Genomic DNA, 17,826 nt, shown 5'->3' with positions numbered 1-17,826 from the left:
ACACTTCCCATGTCCCCCCTGTTCCCCCTTGGAGCCCCAACTCCAGGAAGGGGACCCAGCAGGCACTTGCTCCACCACAGACACGTTTATTGGCAAATTGGAGTCCCAAGCATCAAGGGGAAGCGCGTGAACAGTGTGGGCAACATGTTCCCACTTTTCTTGCTGGTGTCCAGGGAGCGGGGCGGGGTGGGGGGCGGGCAGGCCCTTCCGCGCCAGAGTGACTATCTAGCAGCTAACATTTACTGAGCTCTTCCTCCAAGGCCGGAGGCCGGGCCCTGTGCGAAGCACTATCGCATGGCGTCCTTATCCAGCCCTACGAGGTAGGTGCCATCGTGGTTCCCATTTTGCAGATGAGGAAACTGAGGCTGAGGGGTGAAGGGGTGAGGAGGCAGCTGTCCATTCAGGATGTGTCGGGGAGCCTTCTCTCAGGGCCACAGGCGCCTCTCTTTTCTGTCTTCCCTGATTCTCAGTTTCAACTCTCTCTCGCCACTTCTAGGTCCTTCAACTCTTTTTATATTTTTGTTTTGTAAAAAAATAGATTTTGTCCATATTCTACAGCCCCCATTATCTCCCACACCATTTGGTTAAATCTGGATTCTCCCCAAGATTCAGTTTGGTTGGGGTTGGGACACTGGGTCTCTAAAGGGGGGCATATATATGTGTGTGAAGCCAAAATATATTGAAAGCTCTTAGAAAATACACAATAAATTACAAATACCCCCCACTCCCTCTGCCCCCCCTCCTCCCCACTCCCCTCCCACAGTCTAAAACAGAGTGTAAGTTGGTTGCCCCCTACACCCCTCCCCAGGCAGGGTCTGGTCTGTCACCTGTGTCCACAGGATCCAGGGCTTCAGTTAATGTTTGTGAGTGAATGAATGAGTGAGTGAGTGAGTGAGTGAATGAATGAATGAGTGAGTGAGTGAATGAATGAGTGAGTAAATGAATGAGTGAATGAATGAGCGAGTGAATGAATGAGCGAGTGAATGAATGAATGAATGAGTGAATGAATGAGTGAGTGAACGAATGAGTGAGTGAGCGAGCGAGTGCGGCATGGATGAAGGAGCACCACCTGGAGTCCTGAGTCCCAGCCTTGGTCATGCCTTCACCTGCCTGTCACCTGTCTCACCAGGACATTTCTCTCTGCCCCCAGAGAAGGGGGCCCGGGGCAGGAGGTGGGCGCAGAGAGGGAGGGCGGAGTGGCCAGGGGCTGCCGCCTCCTGAGGTGGTGCTGGGAGGTCGTGTGGAGTCAGGAGACTGGTCTGAAGCCCAGGGCGGGGCTCGGGAGCTGCGTGGCAGGTGCAGATGAGTGACGCCGACTGCACTGTGGCCTTTCAGGGTTTACAAACCCCTTTTCACATTTATCCGAGGTCCTCAGCCACCGTGCTGGACCCGCTGTCATCACCAGTGGACCTGCTTTACAGCAGGGGGCGAGGGGCTGCCCGCGGCCACACAGCTTGCAGGGGCTGGAGCGCCCCCACGTCACCCTCACTGCTGCTCCGTATGTGCCACAGGAGTTGGGCCCAGGTCTATGTTCTCCAGCACAGGGTTTCCTCAGTGTGGCAGCAGGAGGGACTGCATAGCAGACCCCCTAAAGTGGCCATTCTACCCATTGGGGAAGATTTCCCAGACACCCCTGTATCCCCTCCCCACAGCCTCCGGGCCTCAGCTGCTGCCCCAGGAGGAGTCTGGGAAGCCGGGAGGTGTCCGTGAACTTCAGGTTTTCCTGGGGGAGTGTGGAAGGGGGTGGCGGAGGGGGCCCTGGCCCCTCCCCTCAGACAGGCATGGGCACCTCATCATATTCGTCCTGTCCGTCTTCCTCGTCGAAGGTGGCCTTGGCGTCGTCAGCGTCCAGCTGGAGGGGTGGGGGAAGGAGGAGGGTGAGCAGCGCCCCCCACCCCAGGGAGACCACCCTGGGGCAGCGCAGCACCTGCCTCTGCATCTCCCACAGGACCTATCCTAACCTAACCCTACCCCTGCGTCCCTGGTGGTTACCGAAGGGTGAGTTGCCCCTGGGGACCGGGGGCCCTGAAGAGAGCCCCGCAGGGTCCTGTGTCCTGGAGAAGCCACTGTCCAAAATGGTCTGCTGGCCCATGGCCGCCGCAGTGCACAGACACACCCCGAGTGCCCCTAAGCCTCCAACACCCAGGGGAGCACCTTCGCAGGGGAGCAGGCCCGGAGGCACCGAGAAATGAGGCCACTTGCTGGCCATCAGACCAGGTGGACCCAGGATTTGATGTGTGCAGGTGCCTGACCAGGACGTCACCATGTCCCTCCGCCCCCGGTAGCCCGAGACCCGCCTCGCGCCCTGCCCGCCCTCGGCCGCCCCTCCCCTCCCCGCTCTGGGGGTCCGGCCTCTGCCCCTGCCCCCTCCGCACCCCGCAGGTCCTGAGGTGGGGCCAGGGAGAGGCGGCCACTCACACACTGGAGCTCCAGGTTCCTGAAGATGAGGGGCAGCAGCAGGCGGCGCAGCGGCACGGTGAGGATGAGGATGAAGGGCAGGGCCAGCGAGGTGGTGGGGCTGGACTTGGCCGCCCACAGCACCGCCAGGCAGACGATCTGGATGGCCGTGAACATGTGCATGCGCCAGGTCTTCACCTGCGGGCGAGCCGGGCGTCACTGCCTGCCCGCGCGTGGCCCGCCCGCCCCCTGGGCCCAGGGAGGTACCCGCTTGACGTAGGGCACATCTGGGTGGTGCTTGGGCGGCTTGAGCAGAAGCAAGATGCGGTCGAAGAGCTGGATGCCGCTGAGGGAGGTGACCCCCATGTAGAGAAAGATGCCAAACAGCACAGCCAGGGGGATGCGGGACAGGATGGGTCCCATGAGGATGGACAGGCCTGTGGGACAGCCACACTGTCAGCCCCAGGAGCCCCACGAGGGGCTCCATGGGCACCATGTGGGTGCTCTTAGTCGGTATCATCCTCATTTTAGAGATGAGGAAACAGGCCCCCAGCGGTGACCACACGTGTGGTCAGTGATGGAACAGGGATTCAAACACCTGCCTGCCTGCCTCCAACACCTGCTCCTTTCCCGGAGAGGGGTCGCAGAGGGCAGAGAAGGTCGCTCGGCTCAGCCCAAATGCCTCCCTCCCCCTCCACCAACCCCAATCCTAATGCGTCTCCGGAGCCTCCCCCGGCCTCTCCAGCAGGGACCTGGTGCTGTCCACACCAAACTCAGCTGGACTCTTCCAGAACTGTGACCCTCTGGCTTCCCCAAACCCAGATTATGCCTGTAGCACTGTAATTTGTACAGCTGAGGTCGAGCAATTCCAGCATCTATGAACCCCCTAAAGGTGCAGATAGGGAAACATGAGGTACATGCAGTCAACGGCACAAGGCCGGAGCCCAGAGTTCACTGAGCTTCTGTGGGATAAACTCTGATGCAGGGTCTTGCCTTGAGGCCTCCGTGGCAGAGCAGACCCTCCCCTCTCACAGCCCATCCGAGCCCGGGCATTTATTTCCTCCAGGATTCTCTCCTGTGATTAAATGATGCTGGAAAGATGTGGGCAGAAGTGGGGTGGTCCAGCTGCCAGATGGGCAGGGCTGTAGGTGGCACTGGATCCTAACGGACCCCAAGGGGCAGGGCTGGGGCCAGGGCAGGGCCAGAGTGTTGTGGACAGTGCGACCAGCCCTCACTTACCCACGAGCACGGAGACCAGGAGGCCGCTGATCCTCTGTTCCTTGACCTCCTGGATCTGGGCTGCGGCCCCTGGGGTGCTGGCCTTGCCCATGACCGTGAGGGCATTGGCATGGGTGACAGACCGCACAGTGGTGGCACTGAGCCAGGGCATGCCAAAGAGGGCAGCTATCCCGCCCATGCCCATGACCAGCAACAGGTCCAGGTGGAAGCCGGAGCCCTTGACCATCTTGCGCTCCGGTTTGCTGACAATCAGCCTGAGGGGTGGGGTGGGGGCTTGGTAAGGAGGGCTCTCCCCCGACACCCATAGTGCCCCTTGCTCCCTTTCCCATACCTGGGGCCCTCTGTACCTCGGTTTGTCCTCCTCTGCCCTCTCCTTGATGTCCCTTGCTTCCCTCCCTCCTGCCCTATCTTGAACCCAGCTGGATTAGCTTCCAAGAGCAGAAGTGTCTCAGACCCTCCTAGAGCGTCCACAGACAGATCCACCCAGAAGCTACCGGAACAGGTTGCAGGGTACCTTCCTGGAGGTGGCGCCTTCCAAGACCAGCACCTAAACTTTTTAGCTCTCATTTAGTCTTTTTTTTGACTAGGGCTCCCCGGACGATGTATGCTCTGGTCCCACAAAGCCAGAACTTCCGCCACCCACCTGTCCACCATTCCTGCCCTGCCCTCCTGGAACCTGGCCCTCTCCCTGCCTCAGACCCTCCAGCCCCCGCCCCACGCCGGCCCTTACGTGGTGATCTGGGACTCGAGGAAGATGAGAATGAAGACGAGCAGGGCGGGCAGGGCCGAGGCAAACATCATCCAGATGGGGAACGGGGTGTACAAGCCCAGGGGGTGAATGACCCAGCCCCGGGCCGAGGGGTTGGACACAGTGAGGCCTTCGGGCACGCTGAGTTTCTGCAGAGGGGGAGAGGGTGAGAACACCTGGGAAGGGAGATGGGGGCAGAGGGGGTGGGGGTCCCACGCCCTAGGATCTCGGGAACCTGCTTACACTGAGCACCTGGTCTGTACCCAGTCACTGAACACGGCCCTTTGGGTCCCTCTTCTCATTCCCAGCTTTATAGATGAGGAAACGAGATCAGAGAGGCTGTGTAGTTTGCTCAGTGTCACACAGCCGTTTGACGGCAGAACTGCTGAGTTTCTTTCCTATCACCCCAAGTTAGGGAGTAAAGGACAATATGGTCCAGGTCGTTGCTTAAGCCAGAGGGTCCAGCAGGATTATGGAAGAACCTGGGCCCCCCCAGGGAGGCAGGGATGGCTTCAGAGTAGATTTAGCGGACTCCAGGTTTGAGAAAGCTGTTCTGGGGAGGCTGCATGCTGGGGAAATGAAGTGGGGGGGCAGGGAGAGGGAGGAGGATACCTGCGTGTATGTGTCCTGGATGAAGGAGTCCACCACAACCATGATGAGGATGGAGATGGGAACCCCAAAGTCCCCGATGACACGTCGCAGCTGGGGGCAGTGGGGGGACCAGTGTCAGGCCCAGTTGCCCCCCGCCTCCCGCCTCCCCCATGCCTCCGCTCCTGCCCTGTTTCCGCCTGGGGGCCCGGCTCCATCCATGGGATCCGTCAGCATCTCAAGCTCTGTCCTGCACGTAGTGCACCTTCCCCCTCCTCCTTCCTGTGGGCCGCCTCAACTCCAGCCCCACACTCCCTTCTCCACTCCCTTCTAAGAACTATCCCTGGCTGCCCTCTGGGTTCTCCAAAGACACATGCAGGGCAGGGAGGGGCTAGCCTGAATCGTGGAGCCCTGGGTAAGGGGAGGGGGGCCAGGGAGGCTTGGAATTGGCAGTGGGACTCCAGGTAAGAAGGGCGGGTAGGGGCCGGCACTGGAGGTGGGAGGCTGCTGCTCAGAATGGGCTGGCGCTGCAGGAGCGGGCTGGGAGGAGTCCTGACCTTGCCGGGAAAGTAGGAGCTGTTCTTGAACTTGCGCAGCGTCATCGCTAAGAAGAAGGTCCCGGCCATGAGCACAAGGGAGAGCAGAGCCGTGTTGGGCAGGGGGGACTGGGGCTTGGGTATGACTGTGACATTGTGCTCGTAATGTTTTTGCAGCGGGTGGTCCTGGAAGATCTGCAGCAAAAAACAAGGAGTCGTGCGTCCTGTTGTCTGTCCCCACCCAGCCATCCACACACCTGTCCCGTCTGCCCGTCATCTGCTCAGCGGCCTCTCCACCCATCGTTCACTCACCCTTCCGCCCGCCCATCTGTCTGTCCACCCGCCCACCCACCTATCCATCCTCCCATCCATCTTCTTTAACTGACATGGAAACAGAGGGGCTCTGATTCTATAACTTGTTTTTCAGGACGACCTGGCCAGGCATGTGGGTGGGCGACGGAGGCTATGGGTACACGTGTACATGCGAGTGAGTGCCCAGGAGGCAGGAGGAGGCTGGAGGGTCGGATGCAAGGGCCGAGGGGGCTTCTCACGAGGGTTTAAAGACTTGGAAATAGAAACAGCGACCAGCCCGCAACATGAGGGCAAACAGGTCTCTCCTCGCCCCATGTAAAGTGAAGTGCAGGCCTGGTTACAGCTGACCGAGCTGTAAGGACACTCCGTGGTCCTTGAAGGGAGGAGGGGTCTCCAGAGCCCCCAGAGCCCCAGCCCCCCACCATGCATTCAGGTGCCCACTTCAGTCTCACACATACCTATTGCCACTCGTCATGTGGCCGTAAATACAGGCCTGAGCACAAGCACACGGAGGTGCCCTTGCGTGCAGTGTGGTGAGAATACCAGGCCACAGACAGCAGGGGTCCGTACGGACGTGGCTGCAGTCACATACCGTGAGCCACGCCGAGGCCACGCAGACTCGGGCGTGATGACACACGCTCACGCCGTGTGAGCGCTTTCGCCTGGACTCCCACAGTTCCCCACCTTGATCAGCTTGGTGAAGGTCTCAAAGATGAAGATGAGGGAGATGAGGAAGGAGAAGATTTCCTGGGTGTAGCGGGAGATGAAGCGGACCAGGAAGCTGCCCTCAAAGGCCACCACCAGCACCACCAGCAGGATGAGCCAGAAGCCGATCCACACGCGGCCCACGATGTACTCCAGTTTGTTACTCTCGCAGAACTGCAGGTGGCCAGAGGGAGCGGGGTCAGACGCATGGGCCAGAGTGCGGGCGCTGGGCAGGCAGGGCCTGGGCCGGCTACGGCCCAGTGGAGCCAGAAGGGTTACCGAAAAGAAGGCTTCCTCAAACACGAGCAGGGGCCCCGAGAAGCCGACCACGAGGAGGGGCTGTGCCCCCAGCAGGGAGAAGAGAATGCCCTGCACGGCGGTGGAGATGAGCAGCTCCGACACCCCCATCAGGTTCCGGGTCTTCTCTCCTGTGGGTAGAGGAGGCGGGACGGGGGCAAGTTCGGGAGACCATTTCCAGGTCATTTCACCAGCTGACAGACAGGGAGGTGGGGTGTCAGGCCGGGTCAGAGGTGCGGGCTGCGGCAGGGGACTGACCCAGGAGGCCGCCGAAGGTGATGGCCGGCGACAGGGCAGCAAAGTAGATGAAGATGACGGCAGCCAGGACCTGGGGGCTGAGTGCGTCCGTGATGTCACTCAAATAGCGGGGGTAACGGCGCCGGATGTCACGTACCAGGCCCCCAAAGAGATTGCCTGTCCGCTGCAGAGGGTCATCTGGGCCACCGGGGACCCCTGGACCCCCATTCAAGTCTGCAGTGAAGGACGAGCACATGGTCACCAGGGGTGACAGGGAGAGGTGTGGAGAAAGGGGAGCAGGGGTAGTGCCTGATGGGGATGAGTGGCCAGGGCAGCGGGGAGTCGGGCTGTGGGGGCTCAGGGAACCTGGGCAGGGCAGCTACCTAGACCCTTGTAGAAGCTAGGGTCGGGCTTGGCGGGGCTGGGCAGGTAGCGTCTCCGCAGCAGCTCCCGCTGCACGGGCACCAGGCTGAGCAGGGCTTGCTCGGAGGGGGCGTCCGTGGGAGGCAGCACCAGACTGCAGTCCAGGAAGCCCTCCAGGGACTGCACCAGCTCTCCCCTGCTCTGGGCCAGGTAGGCCTCCGTGCGGAACACCTGGGGACGGGAGAGAGGCTCAGAGACCTGGACTGAGTCCTGCCCGGGAGAAGCCAGGGTCACTTAGCCTCTTTCTGCCAGGAACAGATTTGCCTCCTTTCTGCACCCCCAACTATGAAAGAGCTCTGGGGCAGCAGATGGGGCTCCAGCGAGCTGGGGGGGGGATGGGGGGGCGGAAGAGGACTGCAGCAGAGCAGGCGTGGGGGAGCTGGAGCCGACCTGGCCAGACCAGGTCAGGCTGGCCGGAGCAGGATTCAGATGGCGCAGACGGGGCCAGGGCAGACGGGGCAGGGCGAAGGCAGAGGACACCGGCCAGGCCACCGCTGGCCGGACAGACACAGCTGGATTAGCGCTGGATTAGCCTGAATGGCCGAACCAGAGTTACACAGGCCCCTGCAGGCTGGAGCTGGACCCCCCGCCCCGTGCAGCCTGGAGCTGGGCCCCGCCCTCGCCAGCCCTCCTCACCCTCTCTGACATGAGGGTGGCAGCCGCCCGCCCCAGCTGGGTGTAGTTGGTGCTGGGTCTCTCGGGCCCCAGCACCACGAGGAGGAAGCGCACAGGCACCGGCAGCTCCAGGGCCTCCAGCTCCATGGCCTCCCGCAGCCTCACGAAGCCCAGCACCGGGCGCTCCAGGAAGGCGGCGCGGCCTGCGGGGGGACGAGGACAGTGGTCAGGCCCGGCCGAGCGGGCGCTGTTGGGTCCAGGGTTAGGGAAACATAGGCTGAGCCGGGGCTGGAGGTCAAAGCAGGGGGCGAGAAGGGGGGCGCTGGCCTCTCACCCACTAGTATCAGGGTGGCCTCTGAATCCGGGGGGATCTTCTCCAGAATTCCAGATGGTGAGCACCCTTCTGTGCCCCCCTCTCCCTGTAGGAAGGACGGTGAAAGGGGACTCCCCAACATCTGGACCCGAGTGCCTGAGCTTCCCCTCCCCTCCCCATTCTCATTTGCCCCTGTGTTCACCCCAGGACATCCTCACCTGTTCACAGAAGAGCTGTGTCTCCAGCGAAGGGGCTTGGGGGAGCAGAGGCTGTGAGGGCTCCCCAGAACGCATCAGGACCGCGGGCTTCACGCTCCCCAGGGCCCCGAGGTCTCCGGCGTGGCTACGGGACACAGGGCGCAGCTGAGCCGCCACCCCGGAGCAGAGGGGAGCCGCGCGGGGGAGGAGCCCGTGGGGACCAGGCTAGAGAGACCCTGGAGAGCCAGCCTCCCAGGATGATCTGGACGCAAGCGCTGGTTTCTGTCTGGGGGGCTGGGTGGAGCCCCAGGAATGGGTGGCGGGAATGGGTCCCTCCTCCACGGTGTCAGCCTCAGGGGCCATCATGGAAGAAGCCTGGGCCCTGGCCTGGAGGTGGGAGCCGCCCCGGCCCGCAGGGAGACCTTGAGGCTGGGCTGGGGGGCCCACTGGGGGGGGCACCGGCCTGGCAGGCAGGCACCTGTGTTTGAGCAGCAGGACCCGCAGCAGCTCATCTCGATCCTGGGGCCGGATCTGCTCCTCGTAGATGAACGTGTCCAGCAGCTGGTTGGCCACCCCGGCCAGGGAGGTCTCCGGCAGGTCCAGCAGGACAGAACCTATGAGCAGCGGAGGGTGAGCTCCGTGGCTGCCCACGGCCCGCCTCCGCCCGCCAAGCCTCAGGGGCGGCGTCGCAGAGGGACCGGCAGGGCTCACCCTTGGCAAAGGCTCTCTGTAGCTCCAGGAGGCTCCAGAAGGTGAGGTAGGACAGGTGCGGGCGGCCCCAGGCCCCGCTCTCCCCCAGGTTCTCCTCCAGCCGCACCCAGCGTGCTGCCTCCATCCAGCACAGCTCCAGGTTCTTCTCATCCATCACCAGCTCCTGTAGCTCCACATAGAGCTGCAGCCCAACAGGCCTGAGTTAGTCGCTGGGGTCCCGGGAGGCCATGGGGAGGCTGGGCCCCCAGGCCTGGCGGGCACTCAGCAGGCCCTGCGAGGTCCGTGACGGGGGCCCAGGCCCTGAGAGGTCTCTGACCTGGGCCGGTGGGGTGCGGTGGGGGTTGGGCCGCAGGTCTGAGCCCAGAAGGTCACAGCCTTTCTGGAGTGCTGTGTGAGGCGAGAAGGGGGTACTCCCAAGGGTGCAGCCCATGCCTCTTACGCTACCCCCCAACTTCCTGACCAGGCCCCTCACCCCGGAATCCCAGACCAAAGAGCATGTAGGAGGGAAGGAGAGGGAATCCTTGGGGTCACTGGGTCAGTATCCTGCCTCTAAGATCGGTGAGTGGCCATAGATGTGCTTGGGGTTCTATGGGGCCAGGTGACTCCTCCCGGGCCTAGCTGAGGGACCCAGTTTCCTCACCAGCTTGGTGATCTGGTGTCCAGCGGGGTCATGGGGGACCGGAGCAAATAAGTGTTTCATTTTGTACTTCCCTAGAGAGCACCCAACCAGGGCCAGAGGGCTGGGGGGCTCGGAGCTCCAGCAGTCAGTTCCTCTCCATCCGGGGGCCCCTGCAGCTCACTGGGGGGGGAGGTGTGCTTCTCCCTTCTATTGCCCCATCCTTAGCCTGTTTGTGGGACTCCCCCACCCTGTTGGCTGTCTGCTCTTCTCTGGTATAAGAGTGGGTGTCAAGGGCAGCATGGGAGATATTGGGGGCAGTGTCCTCACCTCGTGGGTGCCCGAGTGTGATGTAGTTTGATAGTCTGTGGCTGTTGACTCGGTGGGATGAGCTGAAACCCAGATGCCAGTTAGTGTGGCCCCAGACATCCCTGCCCCGAGGCCCCCGAACCACCCGCCACCAGCCTTGAGCCTTGAGAGCAGCCCCAGCCTGGCACCCCCGCGCCCCCCTACCCCGGGCTGCGGGCCCCCATGCCTGTTCTCCCCATCTGTGCACTGGGCGTGGCCCTGGGACGCACCCTCAGGGCGGTGGGGAGGGTCCTCGCTGACCGAGTCCTGACGCAGTCCTCTGGCCTACGCCAGGGTCCCCCGCCACCTGCCGGCAGTGCCTTCCTTAACCCCACCTGCCGCAAAGTCCTGCCGGCCCAGCAGCTGCTCACAGCCTCCAAGCTGAGCTCTGGGTGCCAGGGTGGGGTGCCCCTTATATCTGCCCCCCACCCTCTCACCCCTCATTTCCCAGAGGGGCCTCTTATCTTTAGTACCAATTGCCAGCACTTATGCCCTGTTGACAGTAAACAGGTGCTGGCCTGGGGCTGCCAACTAAGACCTTGGACAAGCCCTGGAAGGTTTCCTGATGTCTCTGCCCTGGGGGGGTCCACAGCCACCTTCCTCAGGGTCCCTGACCCCCAACACACAACAGCATTCCTGGAAGTGGACCAAGGCCGGGCCTCGAGGCCGGTGCTGGCTAGGCGGAGGCCTGTGGCCGTGCCCTTGACCATGGGCCACTGCCCTCTCTCCAGTCTAAGGGGCGCTGTGCCGGGTGACTGACCCCACCTCCACCCCCAGTCACCTCCTGTGATCATTTCAAACAAAACTGTTTATCCTTCAATCAACCAGGACTGTGGGAGAACTGGCCCTGGGCTGGGGCAGGGGCTCGGGGTGCTATGGAGAAGGCCAAGCTCCCCACTGTACCTGTCTGGGACCCAGCAGCTGGTCCAGCAGAGAGGGGAAGAGGGGGCTCACCTTCTGGCTCCTCCATCTGGGGCACAGGTGCTCCTGGGTCTTCATATTCCTCCTGTTCTAGAATCTCCTCCAGCCCCTCCTCGTAATCCTCCTGCAGAAAGAGGCCATTAGGGCTGGGCTGTGAGGGTTTGCCTTGGGCCCCCAGGAGTCCAGGGCCCCTTGCCCAGAGTCCCCAGGTAGGAGGCCTGCAGTCCCCAAAGGACTCACCTGCGAATCCCCCATGGCGCGGTGTGGATGTGACTGTCGGCTGTCAGCCCCTCCAGCATAACCCACGGCGGCCCCTGCAGGGAGGGCACAGGCTGAGCAAGGCCCAGGGCGCCTGGGGCGCTCTGGTCCCCTCCCAGAGGGTCTGCCTCTGGGTGAAGGGGGGCCGTGTCCTGGGACACAGGGGGTCAGAGGAAAGAGGTGGTTGGGGGCTTGAAGGGGCTGGGTTTGCAGGTGTGGGGCGGGCACAGGAGTTTGGCATCAGAGGGTGCTTCAAGAGGGTGAGGGCGTGTCCTGCAACTCCAGCTCCTTCCTCCCTCCTCCTGTCCTCCCCTAACTTCCCTGTCTCCCCCAGGGCTCAGCCAACCCCAGGGGCAGGGCCATTCCCTCTTCAGGGAGCTCAGCTTCCCGGACCCCACAATACCCTCCGTTCCAGGAACGCTGCTCTCTGCTGGGTTCGGGGCTGTGCTCTTGGGTCTGGGGTGATGTGGTACCCTGTCTCGCCACCCCAACTCCACCTCTAGGGCTCGCTCCCACCTATCCCCCAGGAAATTAAGGACAAGCCTGGAAGTCAGGGGCCCAGGGGTGGCCCCACCCAGGGTGTGCCATGACTTCCATCTCCCTGTCCTCACTGCAGCACAGGACTTTTGGTGACGGGGTTTGGGTCAGGTTGACACACCTGCCCACTCTTCCTGGCATGGGGCTGAGGGTGGGACACCGAGAGGAACAGACACGGTCCCCGTCCTCCAGAAACGCCCTGTTCAGGGGACGAGAGTCCCAGGGGAGCTCAGATGTGAGGAGTAGGTGCACCGGGCTGGGCTGTCTGCAGGAGCCAGAGTGGGGCTCCACCGGGCACTGGCCGGGGCTGGGAGGGGCCTGAAGGGCGGTGGGGCGGGTGGCCAGGCTGGCCTGGGTCCGAGGCAGGCAAAGGTAGCGGCAGGACTGAGCAAGACAAGGCCGAGCCTGAGGGAGGCGAGAGCGCAGGCAGGGAACCTAGAGGCCTTTCTTCCCCAAGAACGGGTGGCCCTGAAGCCCTTGGAGCTTGGGGGGACAAGACCGAGCCCCAACAAGCTGGGGAGCTGGGGCTCTAGCCTTGGAGCGGTGGTGAGACACCGAAGCCCACAGAGGGCCCCAAAGCCTGCGTCCACTGCTCAGGACGCATCCCTCGAGGGCCTGGGCAAGCACCGTTTTTTCTCCTTGTCTCCTGGCCCCGACTCCCCTTCCTCTGCTCCCATCTTTATCCTCTTTTTCCTTCCTGGCCCTGCTGCTCCCAGGTCTCAGCTCTCAGATTCCTGGCGGTCTCAGGGAGTCCAGCATTAGGTGCCACGGTCCCAACGTGTGACTTCAACTGTGACCTCAGTTTCCCACTTGAGAAGTGGGCTGCTGGGAGGGCCCGAGCCAGACCCCCAGGCTGCATCTCTGCACTGCCTGCCGCAGCCCCAGCCTCCGCCACTCCTCCCGCAAGGGCCTCCCGCCAGGGTCCTGCGGCACCAGTGAGAGGACACGGCGCCCAGAGGTGCCCTGTGCTCAGCTGGGTCCTCCTGCGTAACGCCTGGTCCCAGATTGCTTCCCTGCAGGCCCAGCACCCCCAGCTGTAGCCTCTGCTCTGCCGGGCGCTGATAAGAGCCGGGTCCCCATTGCTGCCCTGTGCCTGGAACTGTACCAAACACCTGCGGGCCGGCCAGGGCAAGGCCAGATAAGGGGGGCAGGCATCTGGAGCCAGCACAGCTGGGAGCAGAGCACAGCTGGGAAGAGGCTGGGGTGATGTGGGGAGGGCTCCCGCTGGCCCAGCACCTCCTTTTCAGTCAGCCTGTCCTGCACAGAGCTGTACTGACCTATCTCTTGGACCCCCACGCCACTCTGCAAAGCGGGTCAAGACAGGCCCACTTTTCCATACGGGGAGATTCCCCGCTTCGGTCCCCAAGTAGGCAGGTGTTGTGGGCAGGGGTAAACCCAGCTACATCTCTCCCACTAAGCCCAGTTGCCTCCCGGGAAAGGAAACTGTAATTAGTTGGGTGAGAGTAGGTGGCTCAGAGACGGACTGGGCCCTCCCTGGTGGCAGCACTAGGAAGCTACCTGCAGCCGCTGCAGCACGAGTTCAATTCCCTGCCCTGGAGCTGACCACGTGGCGTGGCGGACCCCATCTTACCCGCCGCTGCTCCCCTCAGCAGTGTACTTCGTCGATCTGCCTGTTCTGCTCCCCACTCTGTCTCTGGTGAAGCCTCTCACCCCCTGTAACTCCCACACCTCTGGCCTGTACCCCAGTTCTGTATGCATAAAAAAATCTTTAAAGAAAAAAAGACAGAGAGATGGACTCCGTAGCCAGACAGCCTGGTTCAAAGCCCACTTATTCCCTGCGTGGCCTGGGTGACCTTGAGCAAGTGACTGCCTGTGTCTCAGTTCTCTCCCCTGTAGAGCAGGGTGACGAGAAAAGCTGCCTGTGGCCCACTGGAGCGCTGAGTTCCTACCTGTGCGACCAGAACACCGAGGCCGGGTCAGTGCTTGCTGCCACGGGGGCAGCTCAGACTTGCTTTCTTCACTCCCTGGCTCCCTCCCTTCCCTCCCAGTTAGCTCTCAGTCCTCCAGGGCTGAGGACACTTCCCCTGGGCTGGGGACAGCACCAGGTCACCTGTAGACTCCCTGGAAGTGTCCCAAATGGACTGACAGTTTTTCTCTTTGGTGGGAGACAGGTGGTCTGGGGACCCCCGTCCTGGTGGGAAAGAGAAGGCTAGAGCTGAGATCTAAGTCTGGGGGTCTGAAGGCCTGGTGAAAAGAACCTGACAAGGACCCACACCGGGAGGGGATCAGATTGCCCCCCAGCGCCCTCCACACACACTTCTGTGCCACGTGGCCTCTTCGCAGACGCTGGCCGCCGCTCTCCCAGCCCAGTGCCCAGGGCCCGAGCCCTTAGGGGTAACAGCACATTGCACCGTTCTCACCCCACCCACCTGCGCCCCCTTGGAGGTAGGGTGGCTATGCCTAGCTGGGCAGATCCAGGCCAGGCACCCGCAGAAACCCTCAGGACAGATGTGCAGGGCCTCCCCAGCCCCTCCCGCCCTACTCACCTGCTCACAAGCCTGGGGTCCCCCGAAGACCTTCTGCAGCGGTGGTGCCCTCTGTGACCGGCTGAGCTCACACCAGCTCTGACAGCACCAGGTCCTGGTGCTACGCCCCGGGGCAGCTCACAAACCCCTGACTCATGCCCCCGCCTCCTAATCTGCCCGCCCCATGGGCCCTGCGCCCCTTTTCACTCACCCCCCCCCGCCACGCTCCTGCTGGGTGCCCAGTAAACAGAATTATCTCCCACCTACATCTGGACAGCTGTGATCTGACCCACCCCACCCTGGGTAGCCAGCCCTGAGGTCTTCTTGGCTCTCCTGGACCCTGGGGTTCTCCTGGGTCTCCCTTTGTGGACTAGGGGTGATGGCTGGGTTCTTGGAGCTCCCAGCATTTCTGGCCCAGACTCTGATGCCCGAGTCCCTCTTCTGTCCATCTCAGTCCGGCCAGGTGTCCGCTCTGGCCGCAAGATGCCCGCACAGTCTCCTCCCTCCTCTGGGGTGTCCTCCCTCAGACTCAAGCTCCCTCGGCTGCCTTGCCCACAGGGGCCTGCCTGATGCTCCCAGGACCCAGGCACCCTCCTCCTCTTTATGCCCCAGACTCAGGCGCCCCAGCCACCCTCTCCCCAAGCCCCCGACTGGCTCCGAAGGGCTGGCCCTGGGCGCTAAGACGCTGCTGCTCAGTCAACCTGAAACAATGTCAGGTCAACAAAAACAACTGTCCCGGCTCCAGCTCACAAAGCCCCAATGTCTGGGTACACAGGCTTCTCTGTGGGGAGCCCGGCCCAGGCCCCCGGGCCAGAGCACCCGCATTCTCACATTCTCGGCCTCCACCCTGCCCCCCCACCTCCCCAGCAGGGTGGCTCTGCTCTTGGGGGCGGCTGAAGCCAGCCTGGGCTCTGGTTGCCAAAGAGCCAGAGACTGAAAGATGTGACCCACTGGGCAGGAAGAAGAGGGGCCAAGTGCAGACAGGAAGGGGTGCTGCAGCGACTGCTCTGGGCTTGGGGAGCTGGTGCTGGGGTACCCCAGCAGGCACCTGCACCCTCCCCGCCCAAGGGCTTCAGTGTCCTTATCTGTGTAGTGGAAGCCCCATTCTGTGGCTGCCAGCTGGAAGGGGTCCCCCACTTCAGTCTTAAACCCAGAGATAAGGACGCATGTGACTTCACAGCTGTTGCCTGGGGGCACCAGCCCTGGCCCAGAGAGGAAAGGGCACCTGGGTCAGGGCCAGCATGCTCCGGTTGGGGGGGCTTCTGTCCCGGCACACGGCCTCATTACCCTTCCCACGTGCCCATCTTGTGAGGAGGTAACGAGGGCTCCGGTAGAAGAAAGAAGAAGACGGCCACACCTGCGTGCAGGCGCTGAGCAGCCCCTGCGCTGTCTGAGCACTCCGAGCCCCGCGAGGGGGCGCTGCTCCGCTGGCACCCCCTCTCCCCATGAGGGCTGGGGGGGGCGGGGGTGCTCACCCCAGCGCTGATGGAGCCTGGCCCGGTGCCTGGCCCTGGCCAGCTGCCTTATGCTAAGCACCCTGCTCCCGCCTGCCCCTCTCAGCTCCCAGGCCCGCCGGGGTGCCTCCTCCCGCGCCAGGGTTGGCGGGATCCGTCCGAAACCCCAGCTCGGACTGGACTGTTTCCTGTGGCCTGTGCAGCAAATGCCCAATCCGAGGTCCTGCCTTCCTGCCGCAGCCCAGACGGAGGGGGCACCCAGCCCCAGGAGCCGGGGGCAGCCCCGTGCAGGAGGCAGCGGGGGAGCACCTCCCGGGGCCAAGAGAGGACTGACAGCTGACTTGGGGGCGAGAGGAGGATGACGAGTGACAGCACCTGGCTTGGCAGCAGCAGGTGCTGTGCCAAGGCCGCTCGGGGGCCCAGCCCCCTGGCAGCCCACCAGACAGCCAGGCCACGGCGGCCCAGACCGACATCTGGTCCTTCCTGCTCAGACCGCGTGTTCTAGGTCATTCGGGCTGCCCTGGTGGAGTGTGGACGCTTCCCCAAATCTACCCGACATCATGTTGACGTGCTGTTGCTTTCTGGGAAGAAGCGACCGTTCCTCTTATTCTGTGCCAATTTGGACTTGGGCCATACTGATTCACCTGCAGGCTCAGTCACGCCTGGCACAGGACAGGAGAGCCAGGCCTCCCCTTAGCCCTGTCCCTGAGCTGGGCACTGATGCTAGGAAAGTCTGGTGCTTAGGAGAATTGGCCGAACTTGGCCAGGGCCCTGCTCCCTGCCCGTCGTCCTTCTCTCTCGCTGCCTTTTCCTAGAGCACTAAGGAGACCTGGGCCAGGCTGGCCTCCCCCGGGCCCCGGCCCTGTGTCCAGAGAGGAGCCAAGGCCAGGTGCCGGCAAGAGCCCCAGGCCTGCCGAGGCCCATCCTGGAAGGTGGTCTGCTTGGCGCTCCGCCCTCCCCGACGGCTTCCACACCGCCTGGGCCACGGGAGCTGGCTGTCCCCGAGGACAAGCTGTGTGAGGAAGCAGACGTCTCCCCAAGAGGCAAAGAGGCTCTCTCACCCCGAGATGTGGCTGGTTCTCGGGGAGGCGGGAGGGTTTCTATCTCTCTCTCTGGACCCAAAGAAACAAGCGGCAACTCCAGCTGGACGTGGAGTCGGTGGCCACTGTGTGACCTGACTTTGCCGTGAACTTGGCGATGAAGTGTTGATGCAGCTCAGGCCTGTGAGGCTGAAGCAAGACCATCTCCAGGTCTCACACCCACGCTTCTGTGGCCAGTGGGGTGGGGCGTCCTCAGGGCAGGGCTGGGGGCTCACTTTCCACCAGACCCTTCTCGGCTTCGGGGCTTTTGACCGCTGTTCCCTTCCGGACCTAACTGCCACCCTCAGCTTTCGCTCTCGCAGGCCTGCTGGGGTTTCAGGATTTGCCCCAGCAGACCCAGGGGTTCAGCCCTGAGCCCACTTATCACGGCCTATCGGTGGCCCCGGATCTCTCTCCATAGACCGTGAGCCCCAAGACGGGAACCACCACTCAGTCCCTCCAGCCCAGCCAGAGTCGGCCACTGTGGCCTGTTTCTGTGTGCTGCTTGACTGATGGATCAGTAAGGAAATCTGCCCCTCACCCCAGTGCCAAAGGCACAGACAGTATTTGAAAGCGACAAGCGACACACGGAGAGTCTCAGCCACGTCCTGAACACGAACAAGCCTCAGGACCACCCCCGGCCTCAGCTTCTCCCACTGGGCTCCGCACCCCGATCCGCGCTCCAGGCTCTCTTCTCCCTCACCCTGTTCCAGCCGCGGCCGTCCTAGCACTCCACCCTCCTCTCCCCATGGCCACGGACCCTCTTGCTCCTCAGCACCCGGAGCCTCACCCGGCCCCCTGGCCCGCCT

The 17,826-nt window shown here is 62.9% G+C and overlaps 1 protein-coding gene across 1 annotated transcript; it reads right to left on the bottom strand.

The window, feature by feature from the left end:
- Positions 1-1,241: 1,241 nt before the first annotated feature.
- On the bottom strand, positions 1,242-14,542 carry SLC4A1 (solute carrier family 4 (anion exchanger), member 1 (Diego blood group)). Its single transcript, XM_004684092.2, has 20 exons — positions 14,506-14,542; positions 11,444-11,517; positions 11,237-11,327; positions 10,265-10,326; positions 9,319-9,499; positions 9,086-9,221; positions 8,629-8,752; positions 8,432-8,516; positions 8,119-8,300; positions 7,443-7,653; positions 7,081-7,293; positions 6,805-6,953; positions 6,505-6,699; positions 5,530-5,703; positions 4,997-5,086; positions 4,367-4,533; positions 3,637-3,890; positions 2,665-2,834; positions 2,419-2,595; positions 1,242-1,852 (listed from the first exon to the last, which is right to left on the bottom strand). Exons 2-20 carry the CDS (start codon positions 11,456-11,458, stop codon positions 1,772-1,774), a joined length of 2,757 nt encoding a protein of 918 aa, XP_004684149.2. The 5' UTR covers positions 11,459-11,517; positions 14,506-14,542; the 3' UTR covers positions 1,242-1,771.
- Positions 14,543-17,826: the final 3,284 nt, after the last annotated feature.

This window comes from Condylura cristata, unplaced genomic scaffold, assembly GCF_000260355.1.
Source record: "Condylura cristata isolate star-nosed mole 26May11 unplaced genomic scaffold, ConCri1.0 scaffold00017, whole genome shotgun sequence".
In the NCBI taxonomy this organism is placed as follows: Eukaryota; Metazoa; Chordata; class Mammalia; order Eulipotyphla; family Talpidae; genus Condylura; species Condylura cristata.
The sequence above is the reverse complement of the archived record's forward strand: the minus strand, read 5'-3'. Positions and strand labels throughout refer to the sequence as shown.

What these genes read in the sequence shown, in the direction of transcription:
- SLC4A1 (XM_004684092.2), bottom strand. An exon ending in CCAGATGGAGGAGCCAGAAG is followed by an intron (nt 10,327 to 11,236) that starts GTGAGCCCCCTC and finishes TCTGGGTTTCAG; the next exon opens with CTCATCCCACCGAGTCAACA. An exon ending in CACAGCTCTTCTGTGAACAG is followed by an intron (nt 8,517 to 8,628) that starts GTGAGGATGTCC and finishes TCCTTCCTACAG; the next exon opens with GGAGAGGGGGGCACAGAAGG.